The following is a 20,429-nucleotide window of genomic DNA, read 5'->3' as shown; positions in this document are numbered from 1 at the left end:
TTAAAGCCAGAGAAACTGACAGTTGGTGCCCAGGTGGCCGGCCACCTGGCCTAAGATTCTAATTGCTGCCGTGATGTCATAATGAGCAATGTTAAGTCTATGGGGGGAATTGTAATAGTTTTTAACTAATAGTTTAAAAAGTATAAAAGTTACAAAGTTGAAAAATACAAAGCAGGCATGGCATAAGCAAGACCTACGCAACAACGTTTGAATGAAGTTTCTACGTTAAACAGTTGAAGCTGAATTGCGTGCGTTAGAAGAAGAATAATAATAACTAGAAATGCAATTCCAAGGAATTACCAGTGCATGAAAATGCAGAAATAGATAGATAATGTAGATATGGTAGATAAGGTGTAGCTAGGGTAAACATGGTAGTTGCATAGTTTACAGAGAGTTGATAGTGTGAAGGTAGACGTTTTAAAGATGAAACGTTCCAGTTCTAACTTAACTAATGATTTCTATTCATGTTAAAATGTTGATTAGCTAGCTTAGCTAATGATTTCTAGCAGTTACGCTAAAAATGCTTATTATGCTAGCAATGCTAACTTTACTAACAATGTTAACCAGGTTGATTAGCTAACTTAACCGATGATTTCTAGCAGTAATGCTAAAAATGCTAACTATGCTAACAATGCTAAATTTGCTAACAATGCTAACCAGGTTGATTAGCTAACTTAGTTGATGATTTTTTGCAGTTATACTAAAAATGCTAACTATGCTAACAATGCTAACTATGCTAACCATGCTAACTAGCTAACTTGCTATTGAGGACTTTTATTTTGAAACATTTGTTGCTAGGGTATCCATGGTGGCCACTATCAGGAAACAAGAAGTTACTGCGGTATAATCATGTTGGTTGCTATGGAAACGGCCATAAACACTTAATTTTAATGGTTGCTATGTTGGTTGCTAGGTACATGGAGGTTTCATGTAGTTGACTGGAGGCATAGTGGATGATAACTGACAGTTGGAATGGTTGAACAGTTCAATAGTTGAGTAGTTTCAATGGTTAAATGATTTAATAGTGTATTATTGCAGTGAGGACCTTTATTTTGAAACAGTTGTGGACAGAGGACGTAGTGAAACAGGATCTGTAGTCTTAATGAGATTGTATGCTTAAAGCCTGAGACAGAAGGTGCCTCTCATATAGCGTTTACGCGTCCTCTCTCGCTCCTCACTGATCTACATAAAGAATGATGGAGCGGCAACAATGGGATAGTCTAGCCCTTCTTCTATCTTTCTTTATGTAGATCATTGAGGATCGGGGAGCGAGGGAGGACATATAAACGCTGCTTGAGAGGGACCCACAGTAAATACTTTAAAAGTTGTATGTAGATAGTCTAATTAATGTTGATAGACAGAATGTTTAATGGATGTTGATAGGCAGATTGTTTAATAGATATTGATTGACAGTTTAATGGGTGGATGAGTGAATGGTCTGAAGAAGATGAATGGATAGAAGGTTGGATGGAATGTGCCTTATATTCTTGTTAAGAGAGACACTGATACAGCTCTCTGAGAGTAGTTGATACAGGTGTAATCAATTTAACTGGCTAGTCTTAAGAGAGCCAGAGTAGGCCTACTCTTAAAGCCTGAGACAGAGTAAATAATTTAAAAGTTGAATGTAGATAGTCTAATTAATGTTGATAGACAGAGAGTTTAATGGATGTTGATAGACAGATTGTTTAATAGATGTTGATAGACAGTTTAATGAGTGGATGAGTGAATGGTCTGAAGAAGATGAATGGATAGAATGTTGGATGGAATGTGCCTTATATTCTTGTAGAATGGAGAGACACAGCTCTCTACTGAGAGTAGTGGATACAGATACAGGTGTAATCAATTTAACTGGCTAGTCTTAAGAGAGCCAGCCTGAGACAGAGTAGATTGTTTAAAAGTTGAATGTAGAGCGTCTAATTGATGTTGATAGGCAGACTGTTTAGAATGGGTGGATGAGTGAATGGTTTGAAGAAGATGAATGGATATAAAGTTGAATGGAATTAGGAGGACTTATTTTGATACTGTTGTGCGCAGAGGATACAGGGGAACAGAAAGTCTTCAGAGAGATTGTAAAGCCTGAGAGAAACTGACAGTTGGTGCCCAGGTGGCTGACCAGCTGGGGTAACATTCTAATTGCTGCCGTGATGTCATAATGAGCCATGTTAAGTCTATGGGGGAAATTGTTATAGTTTTTAACTAATAGTTTAAAAAGTATAAAAGTTACAAAGTTGAAAAATACAAAGCCCACATCGCGTAAGTAAGACCTACGCGTCAAAATTTGAATGGAGTTTCTACGTTAAGCGGTTGAAGCTGAATTGCGTGCGTTAGAAGAAGAATAATAAGAAGAAGAAGAAGACCGAGGAAGAACAGTACAGTGCATTTTCATGCACTGTAATAAGAAGAAGAAGAAGACCGAGGAAGAACAGTACAGTGCATTTTCATGCACTGTAATAATAAGAAGACTTGGAATAACAGTACAGTGCATTTTCATGCACTGTAATAATAAGAAGAAGTTGCGGAAGAAGACTTGGAATAACAGTACAGTGCATTTTCATGCACTGTAATAATAAGAAGCCTAGGAAGAACAGTACAGTGCATTTTCATGCACTGTAATAAGAAGAATAGGAAGAACAGTACAGTGCATTTTCATGCACTGTAATAATAAGAAGATGAAGTTTAAGAATAGGAAGAACAGTACAGTGCATTTTCATGCACTGTAATAATAAGAAGTTGCGGAAGAAGACTTGGAATAACAGTACAGTGCATTTTCATGCACTGTAATAAGAAGAAGAAGAAGAAGAAGAAGCCTAGGAAGAACAGTACAGTGCATTTGCATGCACTGTAATAATAAGAAGAAGATGCCCAGGAAGAACAGAACAGTGCATTTGCATGCACTGTAATTAGTTAACACTAGAAGCGCCGTGCCGTTCTGACCCACTTATTACTAGAGAAGTGCAGCGCCCCGGTCATCAGACTGCTTTGACTTCCTACTAGAAGCACCGTGCTGGTGTGAACTACTTAAAACGCGGCTGAGGCAGTCAAAAGACCGCTGAGTCCTCAGACTGGGACGCTGTTAATTACACATAATGATAGCTACTAGATGGCGCTTTGTGCAGGAATCAAATCGTTTGGTCATAAATTCAGTTTGAACTAAGCCATGTGTCATTCGTGTCAGACCGTGTTGATAGTCTGTGGTTGTTTCATTATGACATACAGCACGTTTGAGTTATCTGTTTATTTATTTGTGTTGATTTGTGTTGTTTGAGGTAAAAACTCTGCAAGAGTTCTTGAACAAACCTTAAGCAAATTTGACTTTCAACTTTTTCATAGTACTTTATTTTTTTGTATTTTGTTTTTACATTTTGTATGCTACTTACAAAATGTTATTTATAGGCTATTTTAAAACGGAGGTATGCGTTCTGTGATTAAGAGCCTGACCCGACGGAACGGAGGGGAGGGATGAACCATTTCGGCCCAACACCAGTGTTGTTGGATCTTGTGATCCGTAACACCGGCCCGCAGTTCGGGTTTGGGCAGATAATCTCTAAAATGAATGGGTCACTAGTTCTAATTCACTCTCCAAATTCACTTCTACTCATTTAATAGGTAGCCTATGTTCGCGCAGCCGAAAATGATCACGGATCTGGAACAAAGGCCTGGAGCAGTCAGTGGTGTACATGGTTTTAGGGGCCCTGACCTTGACCTCTGACCCCCCATGGGCCAGAGATGACCGTGCACTTAATACAGACTTGCCTGTTATAAAGCCATGCAAATTAGACTACAGTGGCCAAAGACCTTAATCTTATTGTAAAAATACAGATTCTTGTTTAACCACAGCTGACTGTTGTTGACACATGAAACAAGACGTAAAGCTGCATATGCCTCATGTCCATTCCCAGAGAGACTCTCCCACTGCTGCTAGGATGAGTGACTCTCAGGAGAGAGAGGAGGCTGCAGGTCACAGTGAGACACTCAGACCAGAGTCTGCAGCACACAGCTGTGTGCAACAAAGCAGCAAAGCAACACACTCTGATGGAGGGTAAGTGAATCCACAGGTGCAGTACACATCATACCCAACACACTCTGATGGAGGGTAAGTGAATCCACAGATGCAGTACACATCATACCTGCCCCCACACCCTGTCTGTTCTTCTCTGGTACATTGGTGCCTTCTTGTCTGTTTTTTGAATCATTTGCCTTCTTGTCTGTGTTGTCAGTAAGTTGAACTGTTGCTTCATTTTGTCCAATTTCCTCCACCATGGAAAAAATATTCTTCACAAATGTTAAGGTTGAGAAGCTTCTCTCAAATGCAATCTGTGTAATAGACAAAACAAGTCAACAGCAACTTACATGCTAAACCAGTGACATAAGCATCTCTGAGGAGGCTGTACTCTCTGTGAGAGTATTAAAATGAACACAAATGGCAGTTATTGCAGGAGGAGCAGATCCTGCTCTCAAGCTCCATCTCTGGTTCTTCCATGCATGGCAGTCCGCCACTATCCTTCTGACCTTCCTGTGCCACCTCACTATATATCCTAACAGTATAACCTTCAAGAGAGGACTTTTTCAGTCTCCCATTCAAAGTGTGACATAGTCGGTTGCAGACGTCATTCCTTGTGGTTGTGGAGTGTAGAAAGCAGAGGCTGCTGATAGGGAAACGTACCATAGGCGCAGTGATATCGTACGCAGCACCTGAAAATAGTCCCATAGACAACAAGCAGTAGTAGTGTCAGTAGTTTGCAAGTTGCCTTGATTATTACGCCAGATAGTTCCATGTCAAATCAGCCTAGAAAAACGCCAGGTTTCATTTTCAGTTGGTCTTATTGCACTTTCTAACCTGAGAGGAGACACGTTTTAAATGGGAAAATCTTAGTCACTTTTAAACATGAAGCTAGCAGGCGAGAAGCTAATGGTCTAATCCAATTCACTGCTCTGGGTTAGTGTGTTCACTCACTGTGTGTGTGCTGTGTGTTCACTAATTCGGTTAAATTGGGTAAATGCAGAGAAACTAATTTCCCTCACGGGATCAAAAAAGTATATATTCTATTCTATTCTATTCTATTCTATTCTATTCTATTCTAGGAAGAACAATGCAGGAGGTCTGCGCTCTCCTCTGAGTGCTTTATGAGGGTATAATTGGTGCAAAAGTCACGAGCACATTTAACTGGAGATTTCGCATTCGTACACTAAAGTCACACATGTGTAACCGTACATTTGAAGTTGTACATATTTTTTTCATACCTTGTTAACACAAAATAGGGCTACGGGTTCACGAATCCGTTTTACAAGTTCACAAAACCGTTTTACAGATACACGAATTCTCACCTGTGCATCACAAGTTACTGGCCTCATCCCCTCGAGACTTTTGCCCCACTTACACTGCAACGATTGGGGCAAAACACATTCGCACATCCGTGTTTCATAATCTGAGAACATGCACAACATTCGTGCACTTGCAAACCGTAAATTTGAAGTTGTACATATTTTTTTCATACGTTGTTAACACAACAGAGGGCTACAGGTGCACAAGTCCGTTTTGCAGGTTTACAGATCCGTTCTACAGATACACGAATCCTATCCTGTGCATCACAGATCCTGGCCTCATCCCCTCGACACTTTTGCCCCATATACACTGCAATGTTTGGGGCAAAACACATTCGCACATCTGTGTTTCATAATCTGAGAACATTCACAACATTTGTGCATTTGTAAACCCAAACGTGAACTAATGCAACATAAGTTGTGCATCTGTGATATATTTTCTCATTCATAAAACTTGCACGGCTACAAGTCAATCCATACAAGTGCTTGAGTCTACATCTGCGAGTTTCCGTTGCTGTTTTCCGGGGACGAATACTTTTGCACCAATTATACCACCTAGCGATGTGCAAAACAGATTTGTACTTGTGCACACAGAGAACATCGAACATCGAAAACAAAACAAGGCGGCCGGATCTGGATCTGGATCGCGCCCACACATCCCTCATATAGCCTATAACCTCCGCTTGTTTCCTCATCAATATAAAGGACAAGGACGCACAATTTGTAGATTTTCTTTTCACAGAGTGAGAAAACATTTCGTAGTGATTATTTGCACCCGGGTGTAGCCTAAATAGTGGAATGGAGGCATTTTCTTATTTGCACCCAAACCTGTAGCCTAATGCGTGCAGAAACAGATGGGATGGCCTACCTAAATCTAACAAGTTAGGATTTGTAAAAACAATCTTTTTGATGGAAACGTGGTGCTAAATTCCCATAAACTTGTTCAGTGAACGGGTAAAACCGTCCGTTTGTAAGCAAAATCAAGAATTACGAGTTTACTTTGTTTACCGTCACCTAGCAACCAGAAGATGGACAAATATTAGTAGTTCTTCGTGTTCTATTAGAATTCGTGTAGGGTAGCGGGTAAATGCATAACTCTGATATTTTCAGATTGGCAGTTCGAATCTTATCCAAAGTTATCCCACTTCTTTTTTTTTTGCATGCCTAAATAGAGTTGTTTTCTGTAGAGGAGTTGACTATAGCGTTCTACTCACAACGGTAGCCTTTCTATAACTAAAATAAAACTAGACCATTTTGACAGGTTCATTAAGCACAAACTCTTATTTGCCGCGAGGTAACGTCGGCAAAGAAAAGAGAGTCGTTCGCACATACTTTCACAATATTTTATTTTGGCATGCAAAAAAAAAAAAAGAAGTGGGAAAACTATGGATGGGATTCGAACTGCCAATCTTAAAGTACCGTTATATGCATTTGCCCGTTACCCTATACGATTGCTAGTAAAACCCCATGGACTAGGCCTACTAATATTTGTCTATCTTCTGGTTGCTAGGTGACGGTAAACAAACTCGTAATTCTTGATTTTGCTTACAAACGGACGGTTTTACCCGTTCACTGAACAAGTTTATGGGAATTTAGCACCACGTTTCCATCAAAAAGATTGTTTTTACAAATCCTAACTTGTTAGATTTAGGTAGGCCATCCCATCTGTTTCTGCACGCATTAGGCTACAGGTTTGGGTGCAAATAAGAAAATGCCTCCATTCCACTATTTAGGCTACACCCGGGTGCAAATAATCACTACGAAATGTTTTCTCACTCTGTGAAAAGAAAATCTACAAATTGTGCGTCCTTGTCCTTTATATTGATGAGGAAACAAGCGGAGGTTATAGGCTATATGAGGGATGTGTGGGCGCGATCCAGATCCAGATCCGGCCGCCTTGTTTTGTTTTCGATGTTCGATGTTCTCTGTGCACAAGTACAAATCTGTTTTGCACATCGCTAGGTGGTATAATTGGTGCAAAAGTATTCGTCCCCGGAAAACAGCAACGGAAACTCGCAGATGTAGACTCAAGCACTTGTATGGATTGACTTGTAGCCGTGCAAGTTTTATGAATGAGAAAATATATCACAGATGCACAACTTATGTTGCATTAGTTCACGTTTGGGTTTACAAATGCACAAATGTTGTGAATGTTCTCAGATTATGAAACACAGATGTGCGAATGTGTTTTGCCCCAAACATTGCAGTGTATATGGGGCAAAAGTGTCGAGGGGATGAGGCCAGGATCTGTGATGCACAGGATAGGATTCGTGTATCTGTAGAACGGATCTGTAAACCTGCAAAACGGACTTGTGCACCTGTAGCCCTCTGTTGTGTTAACAACGTATGAAAAAAATATGTACAACTTCAAATTTACGGTTTGCAAGTGCACGAATGTTGTGCATGTTCTCAGATTATGAAACACGGATGTGCGAATGTGTTTTGCCCCAATCGTTGCAGTGTAAGTGGGGCAAAAGTCTCGAGGGGATGAGGCCAGTAACTTGTGATGCACAGGTGAGAATTCGTGTATCTGTAAAACGGTTTTGTGAACTTGTAAAACGGATTCGTGAACCCGTAGCCCTATTTTGTGTTAACAAGGTATGAAAAAAATATGTACAACTTCAAATGTACGGTTACACATGTGTGACTTTAGTGTACGAATGCGAAATCTCCAGTTAAATGTGCTCGTGACTTTTGCACCAATTATACCCTCATAGTGCTTTTCTAGTTTATTCAATGAGTTGATGTTCAGTTTCTTGTCTCCGTATGTAACCAGCCCACAGACACACAGACCTCCATCTCCAGTGCCCAGCTGTGTGTCCATGAGGAGTGATCAGTCCATGGATGATATGCCCACCTTCAGCAGTGAACCAGTTCCACCAGGTCTAAAGTGAGTAGTTATCAGTCTGTAGTTTTTATGAAAGCTATTTAGATATGTCAGTGTTGTCACATGCAATACTACACAATACTCCACAATACACAATACACAATACAATCAGTAATCGTATGCATGTGACAAATAAACACCATTGTATCCTTGTACACACACACACACACACACACACACACACACACACACACACACAGTCATACACACACTAGGGCTGTCAATCTTCCTCTATTATCCCATTCGAATTTCATTCATTATTATTTTTCTAAATTCGAATTATATTCGAATATTTAATGGTCAATTTTGACTTATTAATATTTACTATTTTTCTGTCTACTCACACTGTAAAAACTGGCTTAGCCTATGCCACTGCCACTATGACATCGTAGGTGACTTGTTTTACGTGATAGCTGTCTTGCTAAGTAAATTATAGCCCTTTCCTGACTGAGAAACATTACATTCACGTTACAGAAATAACGGGCTAATGGGGATTTCGAAGTGTGAAAGGTAGACGTGTTTTGGTCCCAGGTTGTCTGAAGCCGACTGCTGAACGACTGCTGCCATTTCAGTTAGCTCGTTGGCTAGTTGGCTAGTTAGCTAGTTCTAGCATTAGGCAAACATTCCAAAAAGACGTGCTGGCCTACTGTCAGACGGTTTTGGTAACATAGCAACAATAAACACTTGACCGAAGCGCTGAGAAAAGGAGGAGGGAGCTCTCAGCAGCACCTAAAGCTGTCGTTTGCTAAATATAGTCAACACTTAAAAAACACATTCGAATTATAATTTTAATATTCGAATAGTATTACATTTTTTTACAAATTCGAGTTATATTCGAATACCGAAATTCGTTCCAACAGCCCTAACACACACACACACACGGACGGACAGTCATACACCTACATACACACACGCGCGCACACACACACACACACACAGATTCTCATCCGGGGATAAAGTAAAAATTGTAATCACCTCACTGAGAAATGAGTTGATGTTCAGTTTCTTGTCTCCGTATGTAACCAGCCCACAGACAGACAGACCTCCTTCTCCAGTGCCCAGCTGTGTGTCCATGAAGAGTGATCAGTCCATGGATGATATGCCCCTCTTCAGCAGGGAACCAGTTCCACCAGGTCTAAAGTGAGTAGTTATCAGTCTGTAGTTTTTATGAAAGCTATTTAGACATGTCATTGTTGTCACATGCAATACTATGAAGGTATATTTGGTGCAAAAGTCACAAGCACATTTAACTGCAGATTTCACATTTGCACACTAAAGTCACAAATGTGTAACCGTAAATTTGAAGTTGTACATATTTTTTTCATACTGTTGTTAACACAAAATAGGGCTACAGGTTCACAAATCCGTTTTACAGGTTCACACATCCGTTTTACAGATACACAAATCCTCACCTGTGCATCACAACGTCCTGGCCTCATGCCTTCGAGACTTTTGCCCCATTTACACTGCAACGATTGGGGCAAAACACATTCGTACATCCGTGTTTCATAATCTGAGAACATGCACAACATTTGTGCATGTGTAAACCCATTTGTGAACTAATGTAACAGAAGTGCATCTGTGAAATACTTTCTCATTCATAACATTCTATAGATCGCTGTGATCATTGAGCAATATCTCGACTACAAGTCAATTGATACAAGTGCTCGAATCTCCTTCTACGAGTTTCAGCTGTTGTTTTCCGGACGGATACCTTTGCACCAAGTATCCGTCCGGAAAACAACAGCTGAAACTCGTAGAAGGAGATTCGAAGCAGATTTAAATTCTTCTTATTTTTTCAAATATGTTGCACGAAAGAGCAGAAGTAGGGCTTTCCAACAAGACTAGGCACTTGTCTGTACGATCAAGTATGAAAAATTAACGCATAGTTATGGCATGTAGAAGAGTCTAAGATGAATGTCTCTTTATGGCAAGGCACATTCATAATCCGGTCTTGAAATCCTAGCAAATTCCTGCATGGTATCCAATTCAAGACTCATATTGCATCCAAATTTGTTTGACAAATAAACACTTTTTTGCCTTTACTTTGTTCATTGCATTGTAGTAAGACGTTGTTGTAGAGAATCATCATGTGTGCTACCACGCAAACAAGTCAGGTCAGATCAGCTCGTGTCACAGACAGTATCCCTCCACCATGGCTCTCATAGGGTTAAGTATATGTTAAAGAGGCACATGTTGGCTTTCTCCACTCTTCCGTAGCCACCTCTCACATAGCACAGCACAGGACCAGAGATAGTGGCTATTCAAACTTACATAAAACGTGCAATAAGCTGATGCTTCCAATAGCCCAAGCTACTTTGGACTACTTGGAGCCTTTGAATAAGCAAATGACAACTAGAAAAGCAATCAGAGCCTGTATTGTTCTTCCTAGGTCGTCATACAGTACATATGAATCTAAACTATTCAGATCGCCACCATGTGGCCATACCATGCCATTACACCGCTAAGTGAAACGGCTCCGGATTCCCGGGGGTGATGCGGATCACTTTCAAAATGTAATCCCTTCCCTGAAAATTTTATGGAAATCCATCCATTACTTTTTGAGTTATCTTGCTAACAAACAGACAGACAGACAGACAAACAAACAAACAAACCCTGATGAAAACATAACCTCCTTGGTGGAGGTAATTACGACAAGGACCTAAATTGAAACGAGTGATAGGACACACACACACACACACACACACACACACACAGAGATGAGAATTTAATGACCTTATCCCTATGCAGTGAGCTGAGGGCTGCCCTCTGTCTTTTGTGGAATGGATCCTTTAAATTTCTATTCTATTCTGAAAACAGATACAAGTGCAGATAAAATAAAGGTTCATAATACACATTTTAATCAGTAGATTATCTGAGGGTCAATTAGTGCATAAGTCCAAGTGTTCTTTGTCTGATGTACCTGCAGGTCAAGGGCTGATCTGACCCAGGATCAGTCCAGGTGTGGAGTGTGTGAGCAGGTCCTGAGGGACCCAGTCATCACCACCTGTGGACACAGTTTCTGCAGGCAGTGCATCAGCAGCTACTGGGAGCAGCCTGGACTACCAGGAGACCAAGCCTGTCCCCAGTGTGGAAAGACCTGCAGAACCCAACCTCCTCTACAGCCTCCTCTGGATGAACACACAGATATGAGCACACAGGGTGAACACACTGGCTTGATCAACAGCAGGAGACACCTGCACACTGAACATACACCAGGCAGAAAGAGGGAACTAGGTGAGTACACCTTTTGGCTTTTCGCATTTTTATATTGATTTTATTGATTAGTTTTCTGGGAAGTATAGGTCTATCTGTAGTGAGTTAATGCAAATATGAATAATTTCAGATTTTTATTTTTGACTGTTATTACAACTTTTTAATGACTTGTTTTGCCATTTTTTAAACAGATGAGGCCCTGAGGAGAGTTATAAAGAATCACAAAGCCAGTCTGAATAGGAGGTTTGAGAACATATCTGAAGGCATCATCAAACCAGGAGCTGAGATACTCCTCAATAAGATCTACACAGAGCTCTACATAACAGAGGGAGAGAGTGAAGGGGTGAATAAGGAGCATGAGGTTTGGCAGCTAGAGTCAGTGTCCAGATCTCAATCCACAGAAGACACACCAATCAACTGCAACGACATCTTCAAGCCCTTACTTGGACAGGAGAATTGGATCAGAACTGTGATGACCAAAGGTGTTGCTGGAATTGGAAAAACTGTCTCAGTTCAGAAATTCATTCTTGATTGGGCAGATGGGGTAGCCAATCAGGATATAGATTTTATGTTTCCCCTTTCTTTCCGTGAGCTTAATTTAGTCAGGGGTGATCAGTACAGTCTTCACAGGCTCCTGCTCGACTTCAATCCTAAACTGAAGGAGCTGAATGACAGTGATGGATATAAAGACTGTCAGGTTCTGTTCATCTTTGATGGTTTGGATGAGAGTCGGTTGACTCTCAACCTGGAACAGAACAGTAAGTTGTCTGATGTGAAACAAACATCATCAGTGGATGTTCTGATGACAAGCCTCATTCAGGGAACTCTGCTTCCCTCTGCACTTATCTGGATAACCTCAAGACCAGCTGCAGTCAGTCAGATTCCTACTCAGTTCATCGACCAGGTAACAGAAGTACGAGGATTCAATGACACACAGAAGGAAGAATACTTCAGGAAGAGAATCGGTGATGAGAGTCTGGCCAACAGAATCACTTCACACATTCAAACATCCAGGAGTCTCCATATTATGTGCCACATTCCAGTCTTCTGTTGGATTGCAGCTACTGTGCTTCAGCAGATGCTGGAAAAGAAAAACATCAAAGACATTCCCAAAACGCTGACTGAGATGTTCATACACTTCTTGCTCATCCAAACCACAAGAAAGGATCAGAAGTATAAGAGTGGACCTGAAACAGATACAAAGAAACTTCTGGAATCTCAGAGAAACATTTTACTGAAGCTGGCAGAACTGGCTTTCAAGAATCTAGAGAATGGCAACCTCATGTTTTATGACGAAGACCTGAGAGAGTGTGGCATTGATGTCAATGAAGCCTCAGTGTACTCTGGTATGTGCACTGAGATCTTCAAGACAGAACCTGTGGAATCTCAAAAGAAGAAGGTCTACTGCTTTGTGCATCTTAGTGTCCAGGAGTTTCTGGCAGCTGTGTTTGTGTTTCACTCGTATTTGGCTAAGGACCTTGAAGCTCTGAAATCCCTCATCACTGATGAGCGTAAAGATGAACTCAATCCATCAGTTTTATCTTCTCTTCAATCAGCACTAGGGTTTGAAGACAATTTACATGTTTTACTTAAGAGTGCAGTTGATAAGGCTTTGGAGAGCCAGAACGGACACCTGGATCTCTTCCTTCGCTTTCTCATGGGCATTTCTTTGGAGAGTAATCATAGACTCCTGCAAGGTCTACTGAACCGCACACACAACAGCTCAAATAGCATCAAGAAAATATGTGAGTACATGAAGAAGCTGAACAGAGAAGGTCTCTCTCCTGAACGATGCATCAATCTTTTCCACTGCTTATTTGAAATGAATGATGATTCCATGCACAAAGAAATTCAGACATACTTGTCATCACCAAAGAACATCAAACAGAAGTTATCTCCTGCCCACTGTTCAGCACTGGCCCACATGCTTCTGATGTCTGAGGATGTGCTGGATGAGATTGACCTGAAGAAATATAACACATCAGATGAGGGACGCAGGAGACTGATCCCAGCTGTGAGGTGCTGCAGAAAGGCAAAGTGAGTTTCTGATGGAGAGACTGTGTTATAACAAAAGTGACTAAATCTAATGTTGTTATAATAAAGTCACTAGACTACTACTAGCTGGGGTGAATCCTGATTAACCGGTTAGCAAATTTGAATTTGGATTTTTTTTCACTCTTGAAAGGAGCCCATTGATGTGTGTTATTTCTGAATAGGACACTATTTTATTAGAATGAGCTTTTGCAAATGTGTATGGGTAATTGGTTAATTTGGCCACGCCCACTCTGGTGCACTTTAAAAAGGTTTTGATTGATGGCAGACCTTTTAGAAAAGTGCAGGTTGATGTGTAATGTCCATTTTAAAACAGAAGTTTGTTCAATTAAAAACAAGTCTTGACTGTTTTCAATCTTTTGAAAATGCAAGGTGGTGGACACTTTCAGATATTGATTTGAAGAAGTGAGAAATTCCGTCTTCACTGCAGGATTGTTGATAGTGTGCTATAAAGTGGCACTTATGAGCAATTTATTAAAATACGTATACATTTATATCCTCTTATCTCCCTCAACAATGGAATTCTCTTCTCTGATTGGCTGATGGGGTGGCCATTAACTTCAAATAACCTGCTACCTTTGAAGTAGTTCCCGTATCACACTTGAATATTAATTCGCCAAACTCGTTGCGAAGTTTAAATGAACTGTCACGTTGCATCCAAGCTGAAATACAGACGTGCAGAACCATAGTAACATTGTAGCATATGACGGAGGTGGATTGTAGCTAGTTGGATGCCATGTAGGCTATAAAAGTAGCGATCTTTCGAAGTTAAAGTTAATCAGAATCCTGGGATATGCCCGCTTGACAACGGGAGAAATAGAACTAACAACTGGCTTTTGGCCGTAGCAACCAGCCATTTAGAACTAACGACTGGCTTTTGGCCATAGCAACCATCCATTTAGAACTAGTAACGGCAGTTTTGTCCTGCAAGTAGAGAGTTGATATGTGGCGGAAAGTAGTCCCACAGTCAAGACAGTTTTAGCGATGTTTACGGACGCAACGGTGGAATAAAACTATGTTCTAAATATACAGGTTATGAATACAAACGGGAGATAAGCGGGATAACGGCCTTCGAGGTCGACCGGTTCGATGGAAATAATGGCACGGCGGAGGTAACTCCGTCTCCGTGCTTCGCACGTCGCCGGAGTTCTAGACCTCCACCTAGCCATTATTTCCATCGAACCGGTCACCTCGTCGGCCGTTATCCCTTAATAACATTAAAAACTTTCAGGTTTGTGGGTGTGTGAGTGAGAGGGAAGAGAATGTTCCGTTCAGTTCAGTTCATCTTTATTTTTCCATTTTACATGTGTATTGTAAGTCTTGTGCGGGTCACTCAGTCGTGTGTGTGTGTGTGTGTGTGTGTGTGTGTGTGTGTGTGTGTGTGTGTGTGTTTTGAAATGATGATTGTGTTGATTTATCGGAGCACTTCGTATCCCTTTTATCCATTTCTGCAATATTTTATATTTTTGTTGTTTGTTTTTCATGTTCTTATGCAGACTTGCTGAATGCAAACTCTCAGAGAAGTCCTGTGGAATTGTGGCTAATGTTCTACAGTCACCAAACTCCCTGATAGAGCTGGACCTGAGTCAGAATGACCTGGGAGATTCTGGAGTTCAGCTTCTCTCTAAGGGACTGTCTAGTCCCCACTGCAAACTGCAGACCTTAAGGTTGGTGTTAGTCAGAAATGTCTTTGTAAAGGATCATTATTATGATAAGATAAGATAAGATGAGATAATCCTTTAATTGTCTCCCAAAGGGCATTGTTATTTGCATTGTTACCCCCCCCCCCCCCCCCCCCCCACACACACACACACACACACATACAACAGTACATCTGTAAGACATTCAACATGCAACAGTACACATTCCTTGGGCACCCCTCCACTATACCTGTTCGAGCACATGGGGAAAGCACAGCCACTATGTATAACCATTTATCACAATACCAGACAATCTCATCAACCTGCACTAATGCTAAAATACATAATAAATAGATAAATTAAATAAATACAACAACAAGGATAACCTGTCCTAATGCAGTGTATAAGAACTGTATAAAAAGGTAGTCAGTAGAACAGCTGTAGTAATTCTAAACTGCCTTGTGCTCTGTCGGGACGGTGCTTATTGTACAATCGATGTCTCGAGGCGATGTCTCTCCTTTATACACACAAGTAGCAGCCTGTCACTGAAACAGCTGCTCAGTGTTGTCAGAGTGACATGCATTGGGTGACGCTCATTGCCCAGCATAGATGTCAGCTTTGCTACCATCCTGCCCACTCTCACTATCCCTATTGGGTCGAATGAAATTCCATTAACAGTGAACAGAGAACCTCTAATTGCACATTGCACATTGCACATTTGCACATGAAAATAAAAATTACATTTATTCACGGAAATGGAAGTGTGACAAGTCTTGGATTTGGTGTGACCGCCTCACAGGCGTCAATGTTGCTTCATAACTGAAGTAGGCTAATGTGGAACTAAACGTGGGTAACTTTCTATGGACCTTATAATTCGTAGGCTATTTGCTGTGTGTGTCGATCATGCCCTGCAAGCTGGTCAATTTTAAGCACTTGTTTCAACAGTGCGATTTTATCCATGCTCATGTCATGTTAAAAGGCTATGTTAGGAAACCCTCTGCTCCTTAGCAGATAAACATGACTTGACGTATGCATGCATGTGTTGTCGAAAAATGAATGGTTTTGTGAGGTTACACGGAACATGCTATATGGTAGCCTAGTTTTGTGGAGTGTTGTAAAATGTAACAAGAGAGAATACATTCAAAGATCCTCTGCTTTAACCTTTAACCCTCTCTGGTACATTCACGTGATTGTGGTGGTCGGATGACGTCGCTGCTTAGCAACCAGTCCAGGCCAGGGAGGGCAGTTGAAAAACAGAGAAGAAGTGAAGCTAGAACTAGCTGCTACATGGTTTTGACAATGGGGTGAAAAAGTTACTAAAAAAAGCTACAAGCTGTCATAACAGGTCAGTGTAGTTGGATGATACAGCCACGGAGGTCGATAGTCACGTATACTTTTGGTAAGAGTCGGATGAGTCGAGGTTTGTAGCCGTGACAATTCTTTGAGTGAAGTTAACTTGAACGTTGAAGTCATTTGGTAGCAGCTAGCAGGCTAGCTGAATCGGTATTGCTAGTGCTAACTAGATCGGTAAGAGAGTATTTTGTAACACACCCGGTAAACACATCAGTCTTGGGATCTGTTTGCAGTTGATAGGGAAGGACAGAGATAGGGAATGTTCGCTATAGTGAGATTAACGTTACAACATGGTGGACGTTGGAAAAGCCTCGAGTGGAAACCGTTAGATCCAAAGATTAATCTCTTTGGTTAGATCTAGTTCTAGAACTATCCTGGAAGCTCACCGCGCGCAGCCATCGTTCCCAACTCAACAGCGGTTCTCATGGCGACGGTTGCCTCGCGTCTTCCCTGCCCATAGATATATATATTGTCAATATATATATCTATGTTCCCTGCCAACCAGTGACCACTCTCCGCTGCTGGGTCTGGTCAGAGAGGGTTAAAGCGGAGCTTTGGTCTGGTGGAGATCTAAATGTTTGTTGTGTGTCACCTAAAGGTACGTACGGTAGGCTACAGGTTGTTTTTAGCGACCTAGTATAAAAGGCAACACGGACTAGGCCTAGTTAGCACAGAGGGTTTTTCTTGAAAGACACTCATTTGAACGGAATAGGATATTCCGATTGAAAAGCCTGTCGGTCTCCATGGACTGAACTTAAAGTTGATGGACCATTTTCACACACAGCATATACCTTATAGCAGTATGAAACAGACTATTTATGAGATTATTGAATAGTACTCTAAGTGATAGTTTTCCTCAATTTACTCCATGTATTAATTTGTTATTCTTCTTGTTCTAAGTGATGTTTATCCTATTGAAATTGCAAAATGTTAGAGAATGGGATTCCACTCCATTTTGATACTCCATTTAAATAATTTAACATTTTATATATTTTACTTAACACCCTTGTTATCCTCCGAGTTACACATCATTTGGCATGTAACATTTTAAATTAGGCCTATCCTACAAGTTGTTACAACAGTCTGCCCAAATTGCAAAACAGCAGTCCAATATGCGGGAGCAAAGGGTGGTTGAATCCTGAGGGTTTGCTGTGACATAGTTTTAAAATTCAATTCAATTCAAGGTTGCTTTATTAGCATGACTGTAAGTACAGTGTTGCCAAAGCACAAGCAAAACAGCATAACATTTCTTAACTATGAGAACAAACTCTCTCTCTCGCTCTCTCTCTCTCTCTCTCTCAGGCTCAGTAAGTGTGGCATCTCAGATGAAGGTTATGTTTGTCTGGCTCTGGCTCTGATGTTAAACCCCTCCTGTGTAAATGAACTGGATGTGAGCAACAATCATCCTGGAGAATCAGCACAGAAACTGTTATCTGCTACACTAGAGGATCCTCACCGTAAAGTTGAAGCACTTAAGTATGTACTCTAGAGAACAGGAAACGTCAAGTTTGTAGTCTGGATTGATTGATTGATTGATTGATTGATTGATTCTTACATTCACACAAGTGGATGGAGGACACATGAAATTGCATTCAGTAGCCTAACTCCTACTGTATCATCTATACACAGAACAGAACATTTGATTGCCAGACTTAAACAAAAAAACTTCTACTTTCTAATAAACAAATTAGAACTACTTTTGAATAAACAAATGCACTACTGTCTGACTATTGTCAGAACACTTAAAGGTATACTATGCAACGTTTTTCAGTTAATCAATTCGTTCCATACTGTTATATATGATTAAATGAGTCAAACGGTGTTTGTTTTGGCCGCTCTAGTGGTCTATAGCGGTAGAACCACACTTGCAACTTCAGGAGACACCGGGCACGCACCCATGCTCTGCTCCAGGAAGTGTCATGTAATTTAAAGTCTCATGAAAAGGCACGGCAGACTGACCGATTGAGGAGTTTTGTCAAATATACACGCTAAAGCTGTAGGGGAAGCTCTGCAGAGAAATATGCAAGCATAAAACGAGCGAAAATGAAAAGTGAAAGCGAAACCGGCGATGAAATCGCCAATCCTGCATAGTATACCTTTAAATGATCAAGTAACTACAGTATGTGACCTGTTACTGTTACTGCTGAAGGACTGGTCCTCACTACAGGTAAACACATGAATCAATCAATAATCAACCAATCTAAATGCACCATCAACTACACTGGTATCATTTTATGTGTATTTCACAAAATGTTGTCAATTTGATTCAAAGTAACCTTGCGTAATATGTTGAGTTCTTCTGTCATAATTCTGTCAACTGTTGTTGCAGATTTGCTGACTGTAAACTCACAAATAAATCCTGTGAGATTGTTGCTTCAGTTCTTCAATCACCAAACTCCCTGCTTCAGCTGGACTTGAGTCACAATGATCTGGGGGATTCTGGAGTTCAGCTTCTCTCCAAAGGACTGTCCAGTTTTAACTGCAAAATACACACATTGAGGTGAGTATACATGTTATCATCTTACATTTCTTGATTAGGGAGAGGAATCATGACAATATAACATCAACTGATACTGAGTGAAGTGCCATATTTTTAATTCCGTTCAAACAAGCATCTTGCTTAAGCATATTGCAAGCGTGTGTAGTCCAACTCTAGAGCATGACTGTGATTTGCTATAGGCACGAGGCCAGAGGTGCCAGTGTGTTTTATAAGGTGCCTGAACAATTATTTAGAGCATTGTATTTTATTGAAATTCTAATGATCTGTTATTAGTTTTCACTCTGTCTCTCTCTCTCTCTCTCTCTCTCTCTCTCTCTCTCTCTCTCTCTCTCTCTCTCTCTCACACACACACACACACACACACACACATGCATGTAATGTATTATATTACTGTTAATGATAATAATAATAATAATAATAATAATAATAATAATAATAATAATGGCTATCCTTAAAGTCCACTGTCCAACAATGTCATATACATGTATATATGTACTGAATTAAGGTTTTGCTTGTGACGTTTTGGTCACGTGATTCTTTGTTTAATTGCCGACTGGTAGTCAACCTATAGCCTAGTCAACGCACTGAACCTTCATTGGCTAGCCTAACTTTTTCATACATGAATTTGATTAACAGGCTAGATTTGGCGAGCAGCCTAGCACACTGCTGCCTCATGGAACAGGCACAACAAGCCGGCACCTCGATTTTAGACACATAATGAGTCGAAAAGATGTCTCCTCTTCTCCACGAGATATTTGTAACCATAGTAACTACAGTAGGCCTATGTGTAACGTAATGCAACACCGCTGTATGTCTACGGCTCTGACTACCACGCTGACTTAGGGCCGCTCGATTATGGTAAAAGTCATTATCACAATTATTTTGTTCAACATTGAGATCACGATTATTAGACATGTACTCTGTGATTTTGGAACTATTATCCATATTCAAAATGTACATTTTTCAAATGTTTTAATTGAATTTTGAAAATTGTCAAAAGATAATGCACACAACAACTTGAGACAAAAGGAGAGCATTGTAATGAAACTGAATGTTGCAAAATAATAATTATATTTCGATTATGCTATTTTCATAATTGTTGGAAGTCATAATCACGATAAATTTGATTTATTGCACAGCCCTACGCAGACAACCACACCAGTTGTAAACAAACAGTCACATGACATAATGACGTACGTAGATGCAAAACCTTAATAGGAGATGTTTCTTTCAGTTCAATAAAAAAAGTGTTTAAGGAGGAGTGTGTGCTATTTCAATACTTCACGTCATTGTCACCATATTAACCCCCCCCCCCCCCCCTCTCTCTCTCTCTCTCTCTCTCTCTCTCCCCCCTTCTCTCTCTCTCTCAGGCTCTCTGATTGTCTCATCTCAGAGAAGGGTTGTGGTTTTCTGGCTTCAGCTCTGACTTCAAACCCCTCCCATCTAAGAGAGCTGGATC

The 20,429-nt window shown here is 40.6% G+C and overlaps 1 protein-coding gene across 3 annotated transcripts in view; it reads left to right on the top strand.

Moving 5' to 3' along the window:
• The window catches only part of LOC134082140 (NACHT, LRR and PYD domains-containing protein 12-like), a 64,252-nt gene that overhangs the window by 38,849 nt on the left and 4,974 nt on the right, over nt 1-20,429 (top strand). For 2 of the 3 annotated variants that reach the window (XM_062537881.1, XM_062537814.1), the window contains exons 2-10: nt 3,900-4,039; nt 8,099-8,212; nt 9,236-9,349; nt 11,139-11,446; nt 11,617-13,462; nt 14,974-15,144; nt 17,773-17,946; nt 18,800-18,970; nt 20,341-20,429. The exon at nt 20,341-20,429 is cut by the window's right edge and continues 85 nt beyond it. In XM_062537881.1, coding sequence (XP_062393865.1) covers nt 3,924-4,039; nt 8,099-8,212; nt 9,236-9,349; nt 11,139-11,446; nt 11,617-13,462; nt 14,974-15,144; nt 17,773-17,946; nt 18,800-18,970; nt 20,341-20,429 — 3,103 coding nt within the window. In that variant the 5' untranslated portion in view covers nt 3,900-3,923. The remainder of the gene's footprint in view (nt 1-3,899; nt 4,040-8,098; nt 8,213-9,235; nt 9,350-11,138; nt 11,447-11,616; nt 13,463-14,973; nt 15,145-17,772; nt 17,947-18,799; nt 18,971-20,340) is intronic. The other variant, XM_062537950.1, reaches the window with a different exon arrangement.

The sequence above is a fragment of the Sardina pilchardus genome, chromosome 1 (assembly GCF_963854185.1).
Source record: "Sardina pilchardus chromosome 1, fSarPil1.1, whole genome shotgun sequence".
NCBI lineage: Eukaryota > Metazoa > Chordata > Actinopteri > Clupeiformes > Clupeidae > Sardina > Sardina pilchardus.
The sequence above is the reverse complement of the archived record's forward strand: the minus strand, read 5'-3'. Positions and strand labels throughout refer to the sequence as shown.